This window comes from Rhinoraja longicauda, chromosome 2 (genome assembly GCF_053455715.1).
Source record: "Rhinoraja longicauda isolate Sanriku21f chromosome 2, sRhiLon1.1, whole genome shotgun sequence".
NCBI classification, from domain to species: domain Eukaryota; kingdom Metazoa; phylum Chordata; class Chondrichthyes; order Rajiformes; family Arhynchobatidae; genus Rhinoraja; species Rhinoraja longicauda.
Window position 1 is genome coordinate 58,510,894 of NC_135954.1, and position 17,593 is coordinate 58,528,486.

Below are 17,593 nucleotides of genomic sequence, written 5' to 3' on the forward strand. Positions count from 1 at the left end.
ACAGACTTCTCTGTCAAGCTTCTCAATTTTGCAGATGAAACAACCCTGATTGGACTGATCCAGGATGGGGAGGAATCTACCTACAGACAGGAAGTGACACAGCTGGCATCCTGGTGCCTTCGTAACAACCTGGAGCTCAATGCTCTTAAGACAGTGGAAGTGATTGTAGACTTTAGGAGAGCTCCCCCTCCCCTCCCCTCCCCCCACTCACCATCAACAACACCACAGTCACATCTATGGAGTCATTTAAGTTGGAACCATCATCTCCAAGGACCTTAAGTGGGAGGCTACCATCGACTCCACAGTGAAAAAGCTGAGGAAACACAATCTGCCACAGGCAATGATGGTCCAATTCTATACTGCCATCGTATAGTCTGTTCTCACCTTCTCCATGTTCTGGTTTGGCTCAACCACCATGCACGACATCCGGAGGCTGCAACGAATCGTTCGATCAGCTGAGAAGGTTGGCTAGAACCGTCCCCCCCTCATTGACGAACTGTACACTGCAAGGGCCAGGAAGCGAGTGAGCAAGATCAAAAACAGTTTGAGAGATCTCAAAATAAAACGAGACAAGACAATACTGCGTTTACCATTTGAGAAGAACCTAATGCAACCTATTGCCATCACCTACTTAATTGAACCCATTATGTCATGCCACCATTTGCTCTTGATAGACAAACTTAAGCAAGTGAAAAATGATGATTTGTAGTGATGATCATTTCACCCAATTGGGAATGTAACATTTTGCAATAGGGTGTAGTTATGGGACCCAGCTTGTCCTATAGCTTCATCTGCTCTCAGTACCACGTATACGACTCTTCGAAGCTGGGCCCTCCCAGTGTAAAAAGTGTACTTTGTTTTATGTCATAATTCAGTATTCACAGTACAGATCTGCTTCAGTTAAAAAATAATCATGTCATCAATCCCTCCTTGATTTTGTACAAAATTATAACCATTTATTAACATCTCAATTGCCTTAACCTGGGGCCAACACTTGTATGATGATGAGGAAGACTTGTCAGAACTTCTACTTACTCAGAAGTTTAAGAAGATTGGGAACACTCCAACAAACACCTACAGATGCACTGTAGAAAGTATTCTGACTAGTTGCTTCATAGCCTGGTATGACAATTCCAACGCACAGGCACACAAGAGGCTGCAGAGAGTGGTGGGCGCATCTCATTCCACCACTCTCTGATCTGCTCTGAGTCAATGTGAGTTCAGTTTGAGTTCATTTCATTGCCACGTGTACCGAGGTACAGTGACAAGCTTTTGTTACGTGCGAACCAGTCAGCAGAAAGACATGTGCCTGTGATGTTGCTTCAAGCAAGAATTTCACTGTACCTGTACCGCACCATACTTACGCATTTGACAAAAGGCCAACTTGACTTGTAATCAATAAAAATAAGGCATGCTACAATGAGGAAGCTGTACTAATGAATGTCAGTATTTGTCAAGCAACGTTTTGAAGCAACGCGTCATGAAAACTACACTGGAATTTGTTTATCATGATTTAACAATTTGCTTTCAGATCTTTTTATGCAAAGTACCAGTCTGTCAGATTTTCAGGTGTGTTTGTTCAGCAGTGAGGAATGAAATGATTTGAGGTCAGCAATACTACTTTGAAATAATACCGTGCTTTATCATGCCCAGGACGACTTAATCGATTGTGTGGAAGCCCGGACCAGGCAACTGGAAGATTTGGAAGCTGCATTTGCAGATTTGTGTGATGATGACGGTGAAGAGAACGTAAGGAAGTGGGCGGCAGTCCCTGGGTAAATGAAATAAATGCTAATCAGTGCCAGAAACCATGGTTGTTTCTCTAAAAATGAGTTCAATCACATTTTGACCTATTGCTTGCTGCTCTTCAATTGTCTTCCATGAATCCTTTCACCTTCTGCTTCCTGGGATTGGTGGTGTCCCCTGCCCAATCCCATATCCAAATATGTGTAGGGAGGAACTGCAGTTGCTGGTTTATACCAAAGATAGCCACTAAGTGCAAGAGTAACTCAGCGGGTCAGGCAGCATCTCTGGAGAGAAAGGATGGGTGACGTTTCAGTTTGGAATGCGGAACGGAATTGGGTCTTTCTCATGGTGAGCCCAAGAACCAGAGGATAATTGTGTATTGATTAAGAAGAAACAATGAACTGCAGATGTTAGTTGCCATAGAAGGACACAAAGTGCAGGAGCAACTCAGCGGATCAGGCAGCATCTCTGGAGAACATGGATGGTGGTAAAACCATGAATGGAAGAGACACATGGCACAATGAGGGAGATTAATTACTACATCTTCTCCAGCAGTCATTACACTTCCGAACTACTTCATTGGCTATCAAGTGCTTTAGAACATCCAGAAAGAGAATTTAAAGATCAGACTTTTTCTTGCACTAAAGGGTGTAATGGGTGTCAGGAGTTATGGGGAGAAAGCAAGTCTTGCTTTTGAGGCAGCAGAAATTATGTAACGCCCTCCAGGCGCTGTAGCCAGTGCAATGTGCTGTTGTCGAGGGTTAAGCAAGTGAATGGGGTTAAGAGGGATAGATAGACCAGCCATGATTGAATGGCAGAGTAGACTTGATGGGCCGAATGACCTAATTCTGCTCCTAGAACCTATGGAATTATGAAAGATGCTACTTACAAAGGCAGGTTTTACCCTGGGGAAATGGACCATTGGATGCAACTGATTGGTGCAGGTTTGTGTTTCAGATATCTATGTCCTTGTTCCATCCACTCAGCCAGACTTGCTGCATTTGTAACCACCTTATTTAGTCCCAAATTTTAGAATCTACTCCAAATGGAAACGTTCTCTGTCTGTCTACCCTGCCCAAATCATTCATGAGTTTGTCTCTCTCTCTCGGGTCACCACAAAATCATTGTCAAAATTCTGGAATTTGGTTGTGCCTTTCAGGAGATTGCAGACCCTTAACAGACCATGGAGTAGTTTTGAAGTGTGTTCTTTGCGAATGGATGCAGAATTTAGAAACACTGTCAAACACTGCACAGTACAACTTTGTATTTTTATTTATTTAATAATTCTAATTTGGCTAAGGGTGTCTCAATTTAAAAATGTGCCACAACATAAAAGATACGACACTTGTGCATTCATCGTTAAGGGTGAAAAAACTTGTTAAAAAGTTGGAGAGTCATAAAAATATACAGCACTGAAATGGGCCTGTCACCCCAACATCCCAAGCTGTCTCATGGTGCTGGCTCGAAGGGCCAAATGGCCTACTCCTGCACCAACATGCCCCATCTAAGCTAGTTCCATTTGTCTGCATTTGGCCCATATACCACTAAGCCTTTCCTATCCACTTTTAATGAATAAGGGACCCTGAGCTAAAAGCAGAAGCACAGTGCACAAAAACTGGGAAATGACATTAAAAATCAAATACCGCTTTGGCCCGAACTGTAGACGAATGCCAAATCTGAACATCACATTTTGGAGTCACTTTGAAGACTTTGGAGAAAAAAAAGTTAAAAAAAAATAAATTTCGATTAAATTTTGGAAATGAAATTGAAATCTTTTTTAGGGGAAGAAGACATTTTTTACATCGCTGCTCCCACCCTATGGAACTCACTACCTCAAACCGTCAGAGACTCCTCCACACTCACCACATTCAAAACATCACTGAAGTCTCACCTATTCAGTACTGCCTTCAACCACTGAAGGTCACCCCACCTTCTGTCTCCTTTCTCTGTTCGTTTACTTATTTATCTATTTATTCACTTCCCTATGTTCTCTAAATCCCTGTAAAGCGTCTTTGAGTATATGAAAAGCGCTATATAAATGTAATGTATTATTATTATTATTATTATAAATTAAGTTGCTAAAGGTAAAAATCTAAGAAAATAGTGTCATTTCCTTTCCAATTTGTGTTGTGAATTGCACATTTTGTGCATGCCTCTCAGGATATTGTATTTTGATTTATTTTTTCCAAAAATCATCCTTGCATTTTTCAGTCATTATCTCATTGGAATTTGGGATTTATTTGTAGAATGGAAAAACTTGGTGAACTTGTGCTTAGCCTAAAGGACAGGATGGGAACACCTGACTATGAAATGGTATGTACTGTTGTGTCCATCTGCAATCCCACCTCATTAACTGAGGAATTAACTTTGATTAATTAAAATAAACCCAGAATAAATGCTGGGAACACTGGATGTTATTTAGAAACAAAATCATATGGTTCACAAACATCCTCAGGGGTAGGAAATCGGTTGTCTTTGGCCCAGCCAGGTCCTGCCTACTTTCATACCACATCAAAATATAATAGACTAAATTGCGCTCACTCTAAATGGCTTAGCAAGCCTTTCAGTTAAGCAGGCAATTGGGCATAGACAATGAATTCTGGCTCGCTTTATTTCCAGTTAATGATTTTTTTTTAAATGCTTGTTTTAAGACCAGTAAACCCAGAATTAATTATTCCCATGAGGGCAAAGGTCTTGGGTACAGTGGTCATCCATTTTGACCGAATTAGTAGTCAGGAAACTTCTTTACACAATTATTCACTCTACTTTTTTAGTTTAGAGATACGGCATGGTAACAGGCCCTTTGGCCCGCTGAGTCCACGCCGACCAGCGATCCCCATACACTGACATTGTCCACATTAGGGACAATATTCACCGAAGCTAATTAACCTACAAACCTGTACGTCTTTGGAGTGCGGGAGAAAACCAAAGCACCCGGGGAAAACTCACGAGGTGAAAATACAAACTACAAACACAGGTAGTGAGGATCGAGGCGGGGTCTCTGGTGCTGTACAACAGCAACTCTACTGCTGCGCCGTTGATTGATTTCTATCTTTTGAATAGAAGGAAACCATTCAGCCTCCCGTGCCTGTACTAGATCGTTAATGGAATTGACATTAATCTCACAGCGCTGTTCTTTCAACATAGTTCTGTAAATACTTTACATTCTTGCATTCTCTTTTAAAAGTCACTATCTTCCTCTATTGGCCTTTCAGCTAGTGCATTCCTTAATCATAACTTCTGGTTTAAAGTAAAGTGATTCCTCTGATGTGGTCCTTTTGCTGACCCCCTTCAGTTGTGTCCTTGGTTGTTGACATTTCAAAGTGAGGGGCAAAAGTGAAATGCAGTTACAAGGGACTGCAACTGCTGTAAACTTAAACGATAAACAAACGACTGCGGCAGGTCAGGCACCATTGATACAGCAACTTCCCTGAATGCTTCCTGAGAGCGAGATGTTATGTTTATAGATCAATTGCTAATTGAAACTCATGCCTGTTGCAGTTCGTTGAAGCTGCCTCATTGCTTCGACTCGTGTTGACCTGTTGATTGCTTCTTGGTTTCAGGTTCACCAAGCTGGTCTGACTTGTGATTATTCCGAGCTGCCGCACCACATCAGCACGGAGGAAGAGATTGATAAGCTCATGTCATCTGTGAAACGGCTGTTGAAAGCTCTACCCAAGCCGACTCTGATAACAATAGCACGGTATGAAAGTTATTTCAATGTAGAGCTGCAAAGGGTTTTGAAACAATGGGGATTATCCAATGATTTTAGCTCTTTAATGTACTTTAGAGACACGGCGTGGAAACGAACCCTTCGGCCCACCGCGCCCGCATCGACCAGCGATCCCCATACAGCACTACACATAATAGGGACAATTTACAATTTTCCCTAAGCCAATTAACCTACAAATCTGCATGTTTTTGGATTGTGGGAGGAACCCGGAGCAGCCGGAGAAAACCCATGCGGTCACAGCAACGCTACCACCGCCCCACCATGCCACTTTTTACAATCCAATAGTATGAGCATTGAATTTTCCAAATTCAGCTAACCTACACTCACTGTGTCCCTTTTGATTCACCTAGATTTCCCCCCGCCCCCCCCCATCTGATTCCCCCCTCATCTGGTTCCACCTGGCAATCCACCACACTATGCCCACTAACGCTCGTATCCCCTGTGCCAAATGGTTCCATCCTCCCATCATCCCGCCTTTATCTTGTTCCATTTCTCTCCTTCCTTCCTTCCTTCCCAGATTCCACACCTACAACCTTTTTTACACAGAAGGTGGTGAGCATATGAATTGAACTGCCAGAGGAGTGGCACAGTGGTGCAGCGGTAGAGTTGCTGCCTTGCAGCGCTGAAGACCCGGGTTCGATCTCGACTACGGGTGCTGCCTGTACGGAGTTTGTACGTTCTCCCCGTGACCTGTGTAGGTTTTCTCCGAGATCTTCGGTTTCCTCCCACACTCGAGACGTACAGATATGTAGGTTAATTGGCTTGGTGTATGTGTAAATTGACCCTAGTGTGTAGGATAGTGTCAATGTGCGGGGATCGCTGGTCGGTGGGCCGAAGGGCCTGTTTCCGCGCTGTATCTACAAAACTAAAACTAAAAGGAAGCTGCAGAGAGGCAGGTACAATTATAATGTTTCAAAGATATTTTTCACAGGTGCATGGATAGAAAGGGTTCAGTGGGATATGGGGCACCTGCAGGCAAATGGGACTAGCTGAGAGAGACATATTGCATGGCATTGACAAATTTGGCCAAAGGGCCTGATTCCATGCTGCATAACTCTATAAGACCCTTCTGTCTTCACATCACTTTGAAACCTCTGTTCTAGCTTCACCCCCTGACCCCCCCCCCCCCACCCCTCCTGGTTCTTACTGTCCATCTCTTCCCTCGTCAGCTGGTTCCACCTATTACCTGCCAGCCCCTAACTCACTATTCCTACTTGCCTCTTTAATCTGCTCCCTCCCCTCAACAGCATCAGACAGAGGGAGGATCTTGACTATCCCTTTGCCTCCTGAGATGCTGCCTGACCCACTGAGTTCCTCCACCAGTTTGTTTAATCTTTTGTTTGCTCTGGACCTCGACATCTGCAGCTTCTTGTGTCCACAAGGCAAAACTCTGTTCGGCAAGATGTGTTTAAGTTAGTTCTGAGATACAGGGCGGAAACAGGCCCATCGGCCCATCGAGTCTGCGCCGACCAGCGATTCCACGCACACTAACACTATCCTACACACACTTGCGACAATTTACATTTTTACACCAAGCCAATTAGCCTACAAACCTGTACGTCTTTGGAATGTGGGAGGAAACCAGAGCTTCCCGGAGAAAACCCACGTAGGTCACAGGGAGAACGTACAGACAGCACCCGTGGTCAGGTTCGAACCCAGTCTCGGGCACTGGAAAGGGCCTGTCCCACTTAGGCGATTGCCGGCGACTAGGCTGTCGCTGAACGTTCGCCGGGGTGTCGCGGGCATGATCGTGAGGAGTCTTCAATGAATCGTAGAGGATCTCGGCGCGTGGCGGAAAAATCTTCCAGATAGAGATTTCTCGGCGACAGCTGGCTTGTCGCCAGGTATCGTAGCTTATTGCGGGCACTGTCGCATGCTGTCCCCAGGTTTGCTAGGTTGTCGCAGATGCATTTAGAAGCATGTAATATTAAATTAAGAAAAGGCATTTGAAGATACCAGAAGATAGTTTTGTTTAACCAATTTATTTACCGTCAGGACATTTGACAGGTAGATTGGAGGCGACAGTTTGACAGTCACGTAAGCGTGGGAATTTCGCAATGTTTCCGAAGACGGTGTAATCTCTTAGCCAGGTGCTAGTTTCACAAAAAAAGTAATTTGTATCGACCTGACTCGGCATTGTCGTAGGGTAAAAGAAAATTTTGGCGATCTGCTACGACTTTGACAGTCGCGGGCAGTCACCTTAAAAATCGCGTAACTGGGACAGCCCCTTAAGGCAGCAACTCTACCTCTGCGCCACCTTGATGCCCCTTTTCTCAAGCCACTGTTGCTGCCAGACTCTGCTTCTAGCAGTCGCTTTTTAAAAAAATCACTTTAATTCAAAAGTCAGATGATATTTACCCCAAGTGCAAATTAGAGGTGACAATTTATAGTCGGGTCAATGAGTGAATTTCCTCACAGCCTGTCTTCAATACATTTGGAAATGCTTGTCTAAAGAGTGGCCTAACCCGTGCATTGCTGCTGTTTCAGGTCCAGCTTGGATGAATACTGTCCATCGGAGCAGGTGGACTCCATACAAGAGAGGATGTTGAAGGAGTTGCGCTCTATCTATGGCTCCTTAGATGTCCACCTGGAGTATTGACTGTGTCTCTGTCCAGAATGAACAGAGCCAGATTCCTGTTAAACTGATGGAGCAGAATAGTATTTAAGGAATAAATTCTAATTTAACAACCATTATTGATGCGATGGTTTTCTAGTTTTCTTTTCCAACTATGGAATTAATAAGGAAATCTGCCTGACAGATGTTTTTAAATGTGTAGGAAGGAACTGCAGATGCTGATTTACACCGAAGATAGACTCAAAATGCTGGTTGCAGAGGAGCAGCAGCCAGACGCACGAGTGAATGGATTGGCTGAAGGAAATCTATCTCCTAGGTGAGTAAAGTTCTGGCGCCAAGAGACAGCCCAGGCCAATTATCTTGAAGGTCGCAGACGAGCAGCTGCCAGACCAGCGAGTGGGTGAATTGGCTGAGACATCCTATTTAGTTGAGTGGACAGCTGACTTGATTAGATAAAATTAAGTTCAGGTTCAGCTTTGTTGAGGCAAAGTGCAAGTCTTCGGCAAGGAGGCTACGTTTAATTGGTTGTGTGTTTAATTTAATTCAAATATTTAAACTTATTGCAGTGATGGCAGGAATGTTATTGCGGTGCGTTTGTTGCAGGATGTGGGAAGTCGGGCACCGCTGGTGTCATTGACCACTACACCTGTGGGAACTGACCACCACACCTGTGGGAACTGACCACCACACCTGTGGGAACTGACCACCACACCTGTGGGAACTGACCACCACACCTGTGGGAACTGACCACCGCACCTGTGGGAACTGACCACTACACCTGTGGGAACTGACCACTGACCTGTGGGAACTGACCACTACACCTGTGGGGACTGTGTCCAGATGCAGCTCCTCAAGCGCTGAGTCAGAGAACTGGAGCAGCAGCTGGATGACCTGCGGTCCATCCGGAAAGACGAAAGCTTCCTGGACAGGACTGACAATCAGGTCATCACTCCGAGAATACAGGAGGAGCGACGGTTAGAGACAGACAGGAAGGGGATGAAACTAGTGCAGGAGACCTCGGTGAAAGTACCTCTTGAAAACAGTTGCCCCGCAGCACTTGGGAGCTGTCAGGGCAGACCTCATCCAGTCCGAGTAGCGAACATGTTTGTGACTCCAATCCTGGCTGAGGCTCGACCGGCGAGACCGATGTCAGGCAGAGCCATAGTGGTGGGTGACTTCAATGTTAGAGGTGCAGACAGGAGATTCTGTGGCGACAGGTGAGACTCGAGGAAGGTGTGTTGCTTCCCTGGTGCCAGGGTCCAAGACGTCTCAGACCGACTTAGGAACCTCCTTCGAGAGGGAAGGCGAACAGCCGGAAGTAGTTGTGTGTGTAGGCACAAATGACGTGGGTAAGAAGAGAAAGGAGGTTCTGCAACATGAGTATAGAGGACTAGGTAGGAGGCTGAAAAACAGGACTCTAGGGTGGTTAACTCTGGGTTGGTTCCAGTACCTCGTGCTAGTGAGGGTAGGCACAGGGAGACAGGGGATCTGAATGTGTGGCTGAGGAGTTGGTGCAGGGGGCAGGTATTTAGATTTCTAGACCACTGGAATCTCTTCTGGGGCAGGGGTGACCTGCACAAAAGGGACGGGTTGCACCATAATTGGAGGGGGGGGGGGGGCACATTCGGGCAGGCAGGTTTGCTAGTGCTGCACGGGTGGGTTTAAACTAAACAGTGGGGGGTGGAGTCAACAACGTGGAAGCATATATGTGCAGTTAATGGGAGAGTGGCGGCACGGTGGCGCAGCGGTAGAGTTGCTGCTTTACAGCGAATGCAGCGCCGGAGACTCAGGTTTGATCCTGACTACGGGTGCTGCACTGTAAGGAGTTTGTACGTTCTCCCCGTGACCTGCGTGGGTTTTCTCCGAGATCTTCGGTTTCCTCCCACACTCCAAAGACGTACAGGTATGTAGGTTAATTGGCTGGGTAAATGTAAAAATTGTCCCTAGTGGGTGTAGGATAGTGTTAATGTACGGGGATCGTTGGGTGGCACGGACTTGGTGGGCCGAAAAGGCCTGTTTCCGGCTGTATATATATATGATATGATATGATATATATGATATATATGATATGAGTGTAGGAAAGGTCACGTTTAAACTAACAGGGTAGGGGGATGGGAACCAATGCAAGGAGACAGGGCCATAAAAGGAGGGAAGAAGCGAAAGGTCGGGAGATTAGAAAAACACACCTGAAAGCTTTGTGCCTTAATGCGAGGAACATTCATAATAAGGTGGATGAATTGAATGTGCAGTTAGTAGTTAAGGGATATGATATAGTTGGAATTACGAAGTCATGGCTCCAGGGTGACCAAGGCTGGGAGCTAAACATGCAGTGGTATTCAATATTCAGGAAGGATGGACAGAAAGGAAGAGGCGGTGGGGTGGCATTGCTGGTTAAAGAGGGGATTCATGCACTAGCAAGGAGAGACATTAGCTTGGATGCTGTAGAATTGGTATGGATAAAACTGTGAAATAGCCACGGGCAGAAAACACTTGTTGGAGTTGTACACAGACCACCAAACAGCAGTAGGGAGGTTGGGGACAGCATCAAGCAGGAAATTAGCGATGCGTGTAGCAAAGGTACAGCAGTTATCATGGGTGACTTTAATCTGCATATAGATTGAGCCAACTAAATTGGTAGCAGCGCTGAGGAAGAGGATTTCCTGGAATGTATACGGGATGGTTTTTTAAACCAATATGTAGAAGAACTGACTAGCAAGCCATCCTAGACTGGGTATTATGTAATGAGGAAGGATTAGTTAGCGATCTTGTTGTGCAGAGCCCCTTGGGCAACAGCCCATAATATGATGGAATTCTACATTAGGATGGAGAGTGACACAGTTAATTCAAAGACGGGTCCTGAACTTAAAGAAAGGAGAATTTGAAGGTATGAGACAGGAATTTGCTAGGATAGACTGGCAAATTATGCTTAAAGGGTTGACGGTGGAGATGCAATGGCAAAGATTTAAACTCCAAAAATTGTTCATCCCTGTCTGCTGAAAAAATAAAACGGGGAAGGTGGCTCAACCGTGGCTAACGAGGGAAATAAAGGATAGTGTTAAATCCAAGGAAAAGGCATATAAATTGGCCAGAGGAAGCAGCAAACTGGAGGACTGGGAGACATTTAGAACTCAACAGAGGAGAAAGAGGTTAATTAAGAGGGAAAGAGCATGAAATATAGCTTGCGGGGAATATAAAAACTGAGTCTAAAAGCTTCTTTAGATATGTAAAAAGGAACAAATTGGTGAAAACAAATGTAGGTCCCTTACAATCAGAGAAAGGTAAATTTATAATGGGAAACAAAGAAATGGCAGAACAGTTAAACGAGTACTTTGGTTCTGTCTTCACTAAGGAAGACACAAACAAACTCCCAGAAATACAAGGGGACCGAGGATCTAGTGGGAGGGAGGAACTGAAGGGAATCCACTTTAGTCAGGAAATGGTGTTCTGTAAACTGTTGGGCCTAAAGGCAGATAAATCACCAGGGCCTGATGGTCTGCATCCAAGAGTGCTCAAGGAGGTGGCTCTAGAAATCGTGGATGCATTGGTGATCATTTTCCAATGTTCTCTCGACTCTGGCGACCCTCCCAATCCACAGGAACTGATCCAATGTAACTCCACTTGTTAGGAAAGGAGGGAGAGAGAAAATGGGGAATTATAGACCAGTTAGCCTTACATCGGTAGTGGGAAAGATGCTTGAGTCGATTGTTAAACATGTTATAGCAGCGTATTTGGAAATCAGTGACAGGATCGGTCAAAGTCAGCATGGATTTATGAAGGGGAAATCATGCTTGACTCATTTCTGGAATTTTTTGAGGATGTAACAAGTCGAATGGATAAGGGAGAGCCAGTGGATGCAGTGTATCTGAACTTTCAAAAAACCTTTGACAAGGTCCCACACAAGAGATTAGGGTGCAAAATTAGAGCACATGGTATTGGGGGTAGGGTATTGACATTGATAGAGAATTGGTTGGCAGACAGGAAGCAAAGAATAAGAATTAACAGGTCCTTTTCAAAATTGCAGGCAGCGACTGGGGGGTGCCACAAGGCTCGGTGCTGGGACCCCAGTTAATTACAATATATATTATTGATTTAGACGAGGGAATTAAATGTGACACAAACCTGGGTGGCTGTGTGAGCTGCGATGACGATGCTATGAGGCTGCAGGGTGACTTGGATAGGTTGGGTGAGTAGGCAGATGCATGGCAGATGCTGTATAATGTGGATAAATGTGAGGTTATGCACTTTGGTGGCAAGATCAGGAAGGCAGATTATTATCTGAATGGTGTCAGATTAGGAAAAGGGGAGGTGCAACGTGACCTGGGTGTGCTTGAACATCAGTCATTGAAAGTAAGCATGCAGGTACAGCAGGCAGTGAAGAAAGCTAATGGCATGTTGGCCTTCATTGTGAGAGGATTTGAGTTTAGGAGTAAGGCGGTCCTACTGCAGTTGTACAGTGCCCTGGTGAGACTGCACCTGGCGTATTGTGTGCAATTTGGTCTCTTAATTTGATGAAGGAAATTATTGCTATTGAGGGAGTGCAGCCTAGGTTCACCAGGTTAATTCCCGGGATGGCGGGACTGACATATGATGAAAGAATGGATCGACTGGGCTTGTATTCACTGGAATTTAAAAGGATGAGAGGGGATCTTATAGAAACATGTAAAATTCTTAAAGGATTGGACAGGCTAGATGCAGGAAAAATGGTCCTGATGTTGGGGGAGTCCAGAACCAGGGGTCACAGTTTAAGAATAAGGGGTAGGCCATTTAGGACTGAGATGAGGAAACATTTTTTCACCCAGAGTTGTGAATCTGTGGAATTCTCTGCCACAGAAGGCAGTGGCGTCTAATTCACTGGATGTTTTCAAGAGAGAGTTAGATTTAGCTCTTAGGGCTAAAGGAATCAAGGGACATGGGGGGAAAAGCAGGAACGGGGTACTGATTTTGGATGATCAGCCATGATCATATTGAATGGCAGTGCTGGCTCGAAGGGCTGAATGGCCTACTCCTGCACCTATTTTTCTATGTTTTTATGTTTCTACGAATAACTCAGCGGGTCAGGCAGCATCTCAGGAGAAAAGGAATGGGTGACATTTTGGGTCAAAACCCTTCTTCAGATGGAGGGAGATGGAGGGAAACTAGTATGAAGAGGTTCAGAACAAATTGGAAACGCCACTGATGACCAATGAAAGGTGGAACCCACAACGCTGCATTGGTGGCTGTGGAAGAGGTGATAATGAAGGGATATATGGATGCGAACAGTGGAACTGGCAGAATGACTGAGGTGGGGGAGGGACGGAAAGAGGGAGTGCAAGGATTACTTGAAATTAGAGATATCAATATGCATACCACTGGGTTGTAAGCTGCCCAAGCAAAATATGAGGTGGTGTTCCTCCAATTTGCTCGTGGCCTCCTTTACTCTGACAGTAGAGGTGGCCCAGGGCAGATGTTTTGAGATGTATTGAGGCCTTGAATGACATGCTGGTGTTGACAAGGTATGTGTTTATTTTCTTAAGATGCTTTCAATTTACTTTGAATATTAGGAAGGTCGATCAATAGTTTTCTCCATTCTGAGCCAGTGCTCCTCTGGGCAGTGCACCCATTCCCACTCACTTCTTTAGTTTTGAGATACAGCGTGAAAACAGGCCCTTCGACCCACCGAGTGCACGTCCACCATCGATCGCTCGTTCACACTAGTTCTATATCGTCCCATTTTCTTATCCACTCCCCTAGATACTGGGGGCAATTACAGAAGAAATGCAACCTACAAACCCGGAGGAAACCCACGCTGTCACAGGAAGAACGTGCAAACTCTCCACAGATAGCATCTGCATTCAAGATATCACTCAGCTGTTGGCATTCTTAATTCGATGTTGAAGGATTCTAGTTTTAAGCCCCCACTCTAGTGCCTTGGGAATAAAAGTCCAGGTTGACATTGCAGTGCGGTATTGTGTGTGTGCTAAATTTCTTGAGGTGCAATTCTTTGGATGAGAATAAAAGAAGGCTGTGTAAATGGCTTCCTGGCTAGATTATGGTGAAGAGGGGCATTTATCACTTTTCTGTTTGAGAGGTTTGTGTGTGTGAATTGAGGAGGCCTCAACATAGTATGGCGATACTCATACAGATGTCTGCACAATACAGAGGTGAGTGATTTCAAAACCCTGCTCGACACAATGGAATATGTGTTTGAGAGTGGAAACTGATTGGGATTTTATTTTTATGGTCAAGCCACAGCAACTGGCTTTCTTCTTCTTGGAGCACTTTGAGAAGAGTAAAGGGATTTAAAACCTTGAAGGATTTTACCCGATAACTGGACTATTTCTATTGATCAAAGATCCAGTGGTTGGCAAAAGTAATGTGCGGCTTCCTGCTGGCTTTTATTCTGTCTCTCATGAGGGGTTTAAAACGGGGAAAATTAATATTGTTTGCAATACTGTTTTTCATTCTTGGAGCATTTGCACATTTTATTCCATTCTCAATTCTTTTAACAGATTTTGTTGAATGACTCTGGCCTAAAGTCAGGATTTAAGGAATGGTGGCAATTGCAAGAATAATATCGGTATCACCCGTGTGCTCCTATGTGTCCCTGATGGATAATGAATCCATGCAGAAGTACGCTGGGGATTGTGGGAAATGTGCCATTAATGAGAGCCCATCTGCTTTTCAGTTATAATTAATATTTTTTGTGCTCAGGGATGATGATGACAAATGTTCTTTGTTTGAAAACTTGCAAAGTAAACTTGATGTGGTGCTCCTTGCTGTATATAAGAACTGGCCATCAGGGGGAGTTACATTTTTTGTTCCTTGATTTTTGTTTTTAAGTAGCTTTTTCAAATGCAATAAGATTATTTTAAAAAACTGTTTATGATGGAAATCTGAAATAGAAATATACCAGAGGTGGGGCAACATCTGCAGAAAGAAAAGCACAGCTAACATTTCAGATCCTGCACTGATCCATTAAACGTCATGAGGGTCCAAGACCTGAAATCTTAAGTGTTTCTCCACAGATGTTGCCTGACCTGCCGAGAGTTTCCGCCATTTTCTATTTGCATGCCTTTTCGAGTTGCTGTTGCGTTAATAATCTTTATTAGATATTTTCTATTGCAACTTTGCTGCTACTTAACTATGTTGCATTATAATATCCAGGGGCCCACCAGGAGACAACTAATATGACTAAAGGATATCCGACTTTACGCAAGTTCTCCCTTACATTTTCCACAGGATTTTTCAAGCTAGGAATAATAAAACATTTTATTATATTCAATAATGAGTGAATACAGAAAATAATCCATTGGTTTAATTGTAGATAGTGCTCAGGGTGACCATTCGAAGAATTTTTAAAATAGTAGCAAGTGTATGCAGAGCAATGCAATGAGGTAGTTATAGGAAACAGGTTTCCGACCTGTGGAGAAAACGGCTTATGGATACCTCGCAGGAATGGAACCCATGACCGTTTGTATTCACGCACCCAAGACTTTTTCTTATTTCATACTTCCTTGCGACACTGGCATTTGACTCATTAAGTCTTTGCTGGCTCACACAACAATTTTATTCCCCCACTTTTACTATTGCCTACTCTCCCCAAATTCCCATCATTGCCTTCCCAGTTTTTCCTACACACCAAAGGGAACCGACCAACATACAGGTCATAGCTTAGTAGAGTCTTACAGCATGGTAACAGGCCCTTTGGCACAGCTTACGCATGCCAACTAACATGCCCCATCTACACTAGTTCTACCTGCCTGCTTTTGGCCCATATCCCTCTAAACCTTGGACTTTGGCATGTGGAAGGAAACATATGGTTACAGTAAGAATGTGCAAATCCTGCACAAACAGAACCCAAGATCATGTCTGAACAAAGATTGCCACGAAACCCCAGTGCCCCTGTACTTGGTCTGCTGTCTCTCAGGATCAAGGGCTACATCTTTCTAACCCAGTTTTTTAGGATCTTTAAGGATGATGAGAATAAATGGATACCTTGAAGGCTCTGGCACAGGTTGGGCAGGGATGTGATTGAAAGACAGGCAATTTTGGAGCTGGTATCTCCTCAAAGAAGGATAGTTAAACTTTTTGTTAAATCTCTTCCTTGTCCCTCTGGTAACGTCTGACCATGCCAGAGTACGGAATAGAATATCTGTTTGACAGAGTCAGAGCAGGTCAGGAAAAGCCATGTGTCATGATTGGTGCTGCCTCCTGCATTTCTTTTGGAGTTGCCATGCAGTAAAGATTATGATCACTGGTCCTGTAGAAGGATAGAATCCATGGGAGGAGATGGTTGAGGATGTTGCTGACAATTACTTATCCTGTGGCTAACAACAGCGTGATCACTCTGTAAGTAAATACAATTATTATTTGTGCCATGTATTCTGATGTTAACACGTCGGTGTTATTCAGTCCTGAGCTTTATATACTCAGTCCTGCAGCTGTACATTCTCACCACTAGATGGAGATTCATAAGCACAAAAGCTGCTGATTCTCTCAAATCAAACCCCCAGGAGTGTCACAGCTCTGGGATACAGTCAGTGATTTAGTTTAGATTAGAGATACAGCATGAAAATAGGCCCTTCGGCCAACCGAGTCTGCGCCAACTAGTGATCCCTACACACACTAGGGATAATTTACGATTTTACCAAGCCAATTGTATTCTCTAAACTCTCTAAACTAATCTGAACTAAACCAATTAGCTGACAAACCTATACGCCTTTGGAGTGTGGGAGGTAACCGGAGCACTCAGAGAAAACCCACGCAGGTCACAGGGACACCGCATAAACTCCATACAAACACCACCTGTAGTCAGGATCGAACCCAGATCTCTGGCACTGTCAGGCAACTCTATCGCTGTGCCACTGTGCTGCCCCAAGATCCCCAAGAATATTGTTTAGCTAAATGTAAATTGTTTAGCTTCAAGCACTATAGCAAGAAGGTTTCACCAAGTGATGGTACAAAGTTTTGTCTGTGAATAAAAATCAAAAGAAAGTGCCAAGGAAACCTGCCAAAATGCTGCAGGATAGTGGTTGTGTTGGGATTAGTGTCCAGAAGCATGGACTGTTGACATGTAAACATTTAACACATCTCTAACCTATTAAATAATGGCAACCAAGAAACTATTAGCATGTCCTAAAAATCCATCAGGTTCACTGATGTTGTTCAACGATAACATTTAGCCAAGTCATGGCATGGCTGACTGTCAAAGTGGGGGAGGAGGGGTGGGGAGCAGTGGCAGGAAGATTTGTCGTTTCATCAAAGGTCTGTTCGGCTATTACTCAATGTACTTTGTTTTCATTTAAAACTATTTGTACCTGAACAGCTTGTTGGCACATTTAAGAGGGGATATGTGGGCCAACCACTTAGAAGTCCACACCTTGAAGGACATTGGAGAAACAAGTTAGTATTTACAATAATCTGATAATTTCAAAGTGGCCACTATTTATAAAGCTCCTTTTGAAGCGGAACACGAGTATCAAGTAAAGCCAATGAAGCGGGACACGTGTCAAGTGAAGTTTTCTTTATTCCTCAAGCACCATACAGCCCCCCAAACCCCC

General features: G+C 44.2%; 1 protein-coding gene across 3 annotated transcripts in view; it reads left to right on the forward strand.

Annotated features, from left to right (window-relative positions):
* Nucleotides 1–14,830, forward strand: part of c2h5orf22 (chromosome 2 C5orf22 homolog) — a 29,770-nt gene extending 14,940 nt beyond the window's left edge. For 2 of the 3 annotated variants that reach the window (XM_078428121.1, XM_078428136.1), the window contains 5 exons: nt 1,654–1,775; nt 3,993–4,059; nt 5,310–5,449; nt 7,967–8,370; nt 13,785–13,945. In XM_078428121.1, the coding sequence (XP_078284247.1) occupies nt 1,654–1,775; nt 3,993–4,059; nt 5,310–5,449; nt 7,967–8,078 (441 nt within the window). In that variant the 3' untranslated portion in view covers nt 8,079–8,370; nt 13,785–13,945. Of the gene's footprint in view, nt 1–1,653; nt 1,776–3,992; nt 4,060–5,309; nt 5,450–7,966; nt 8,371–13,784; nt 13,946–14,542 lie in introns of those variants that run through there. The other variant, XM_078428128.1, reaches the window with a different exon arrangement.
* Nucleotides 14,831–17,593: the final 2,763 nt, after the last annotated feature.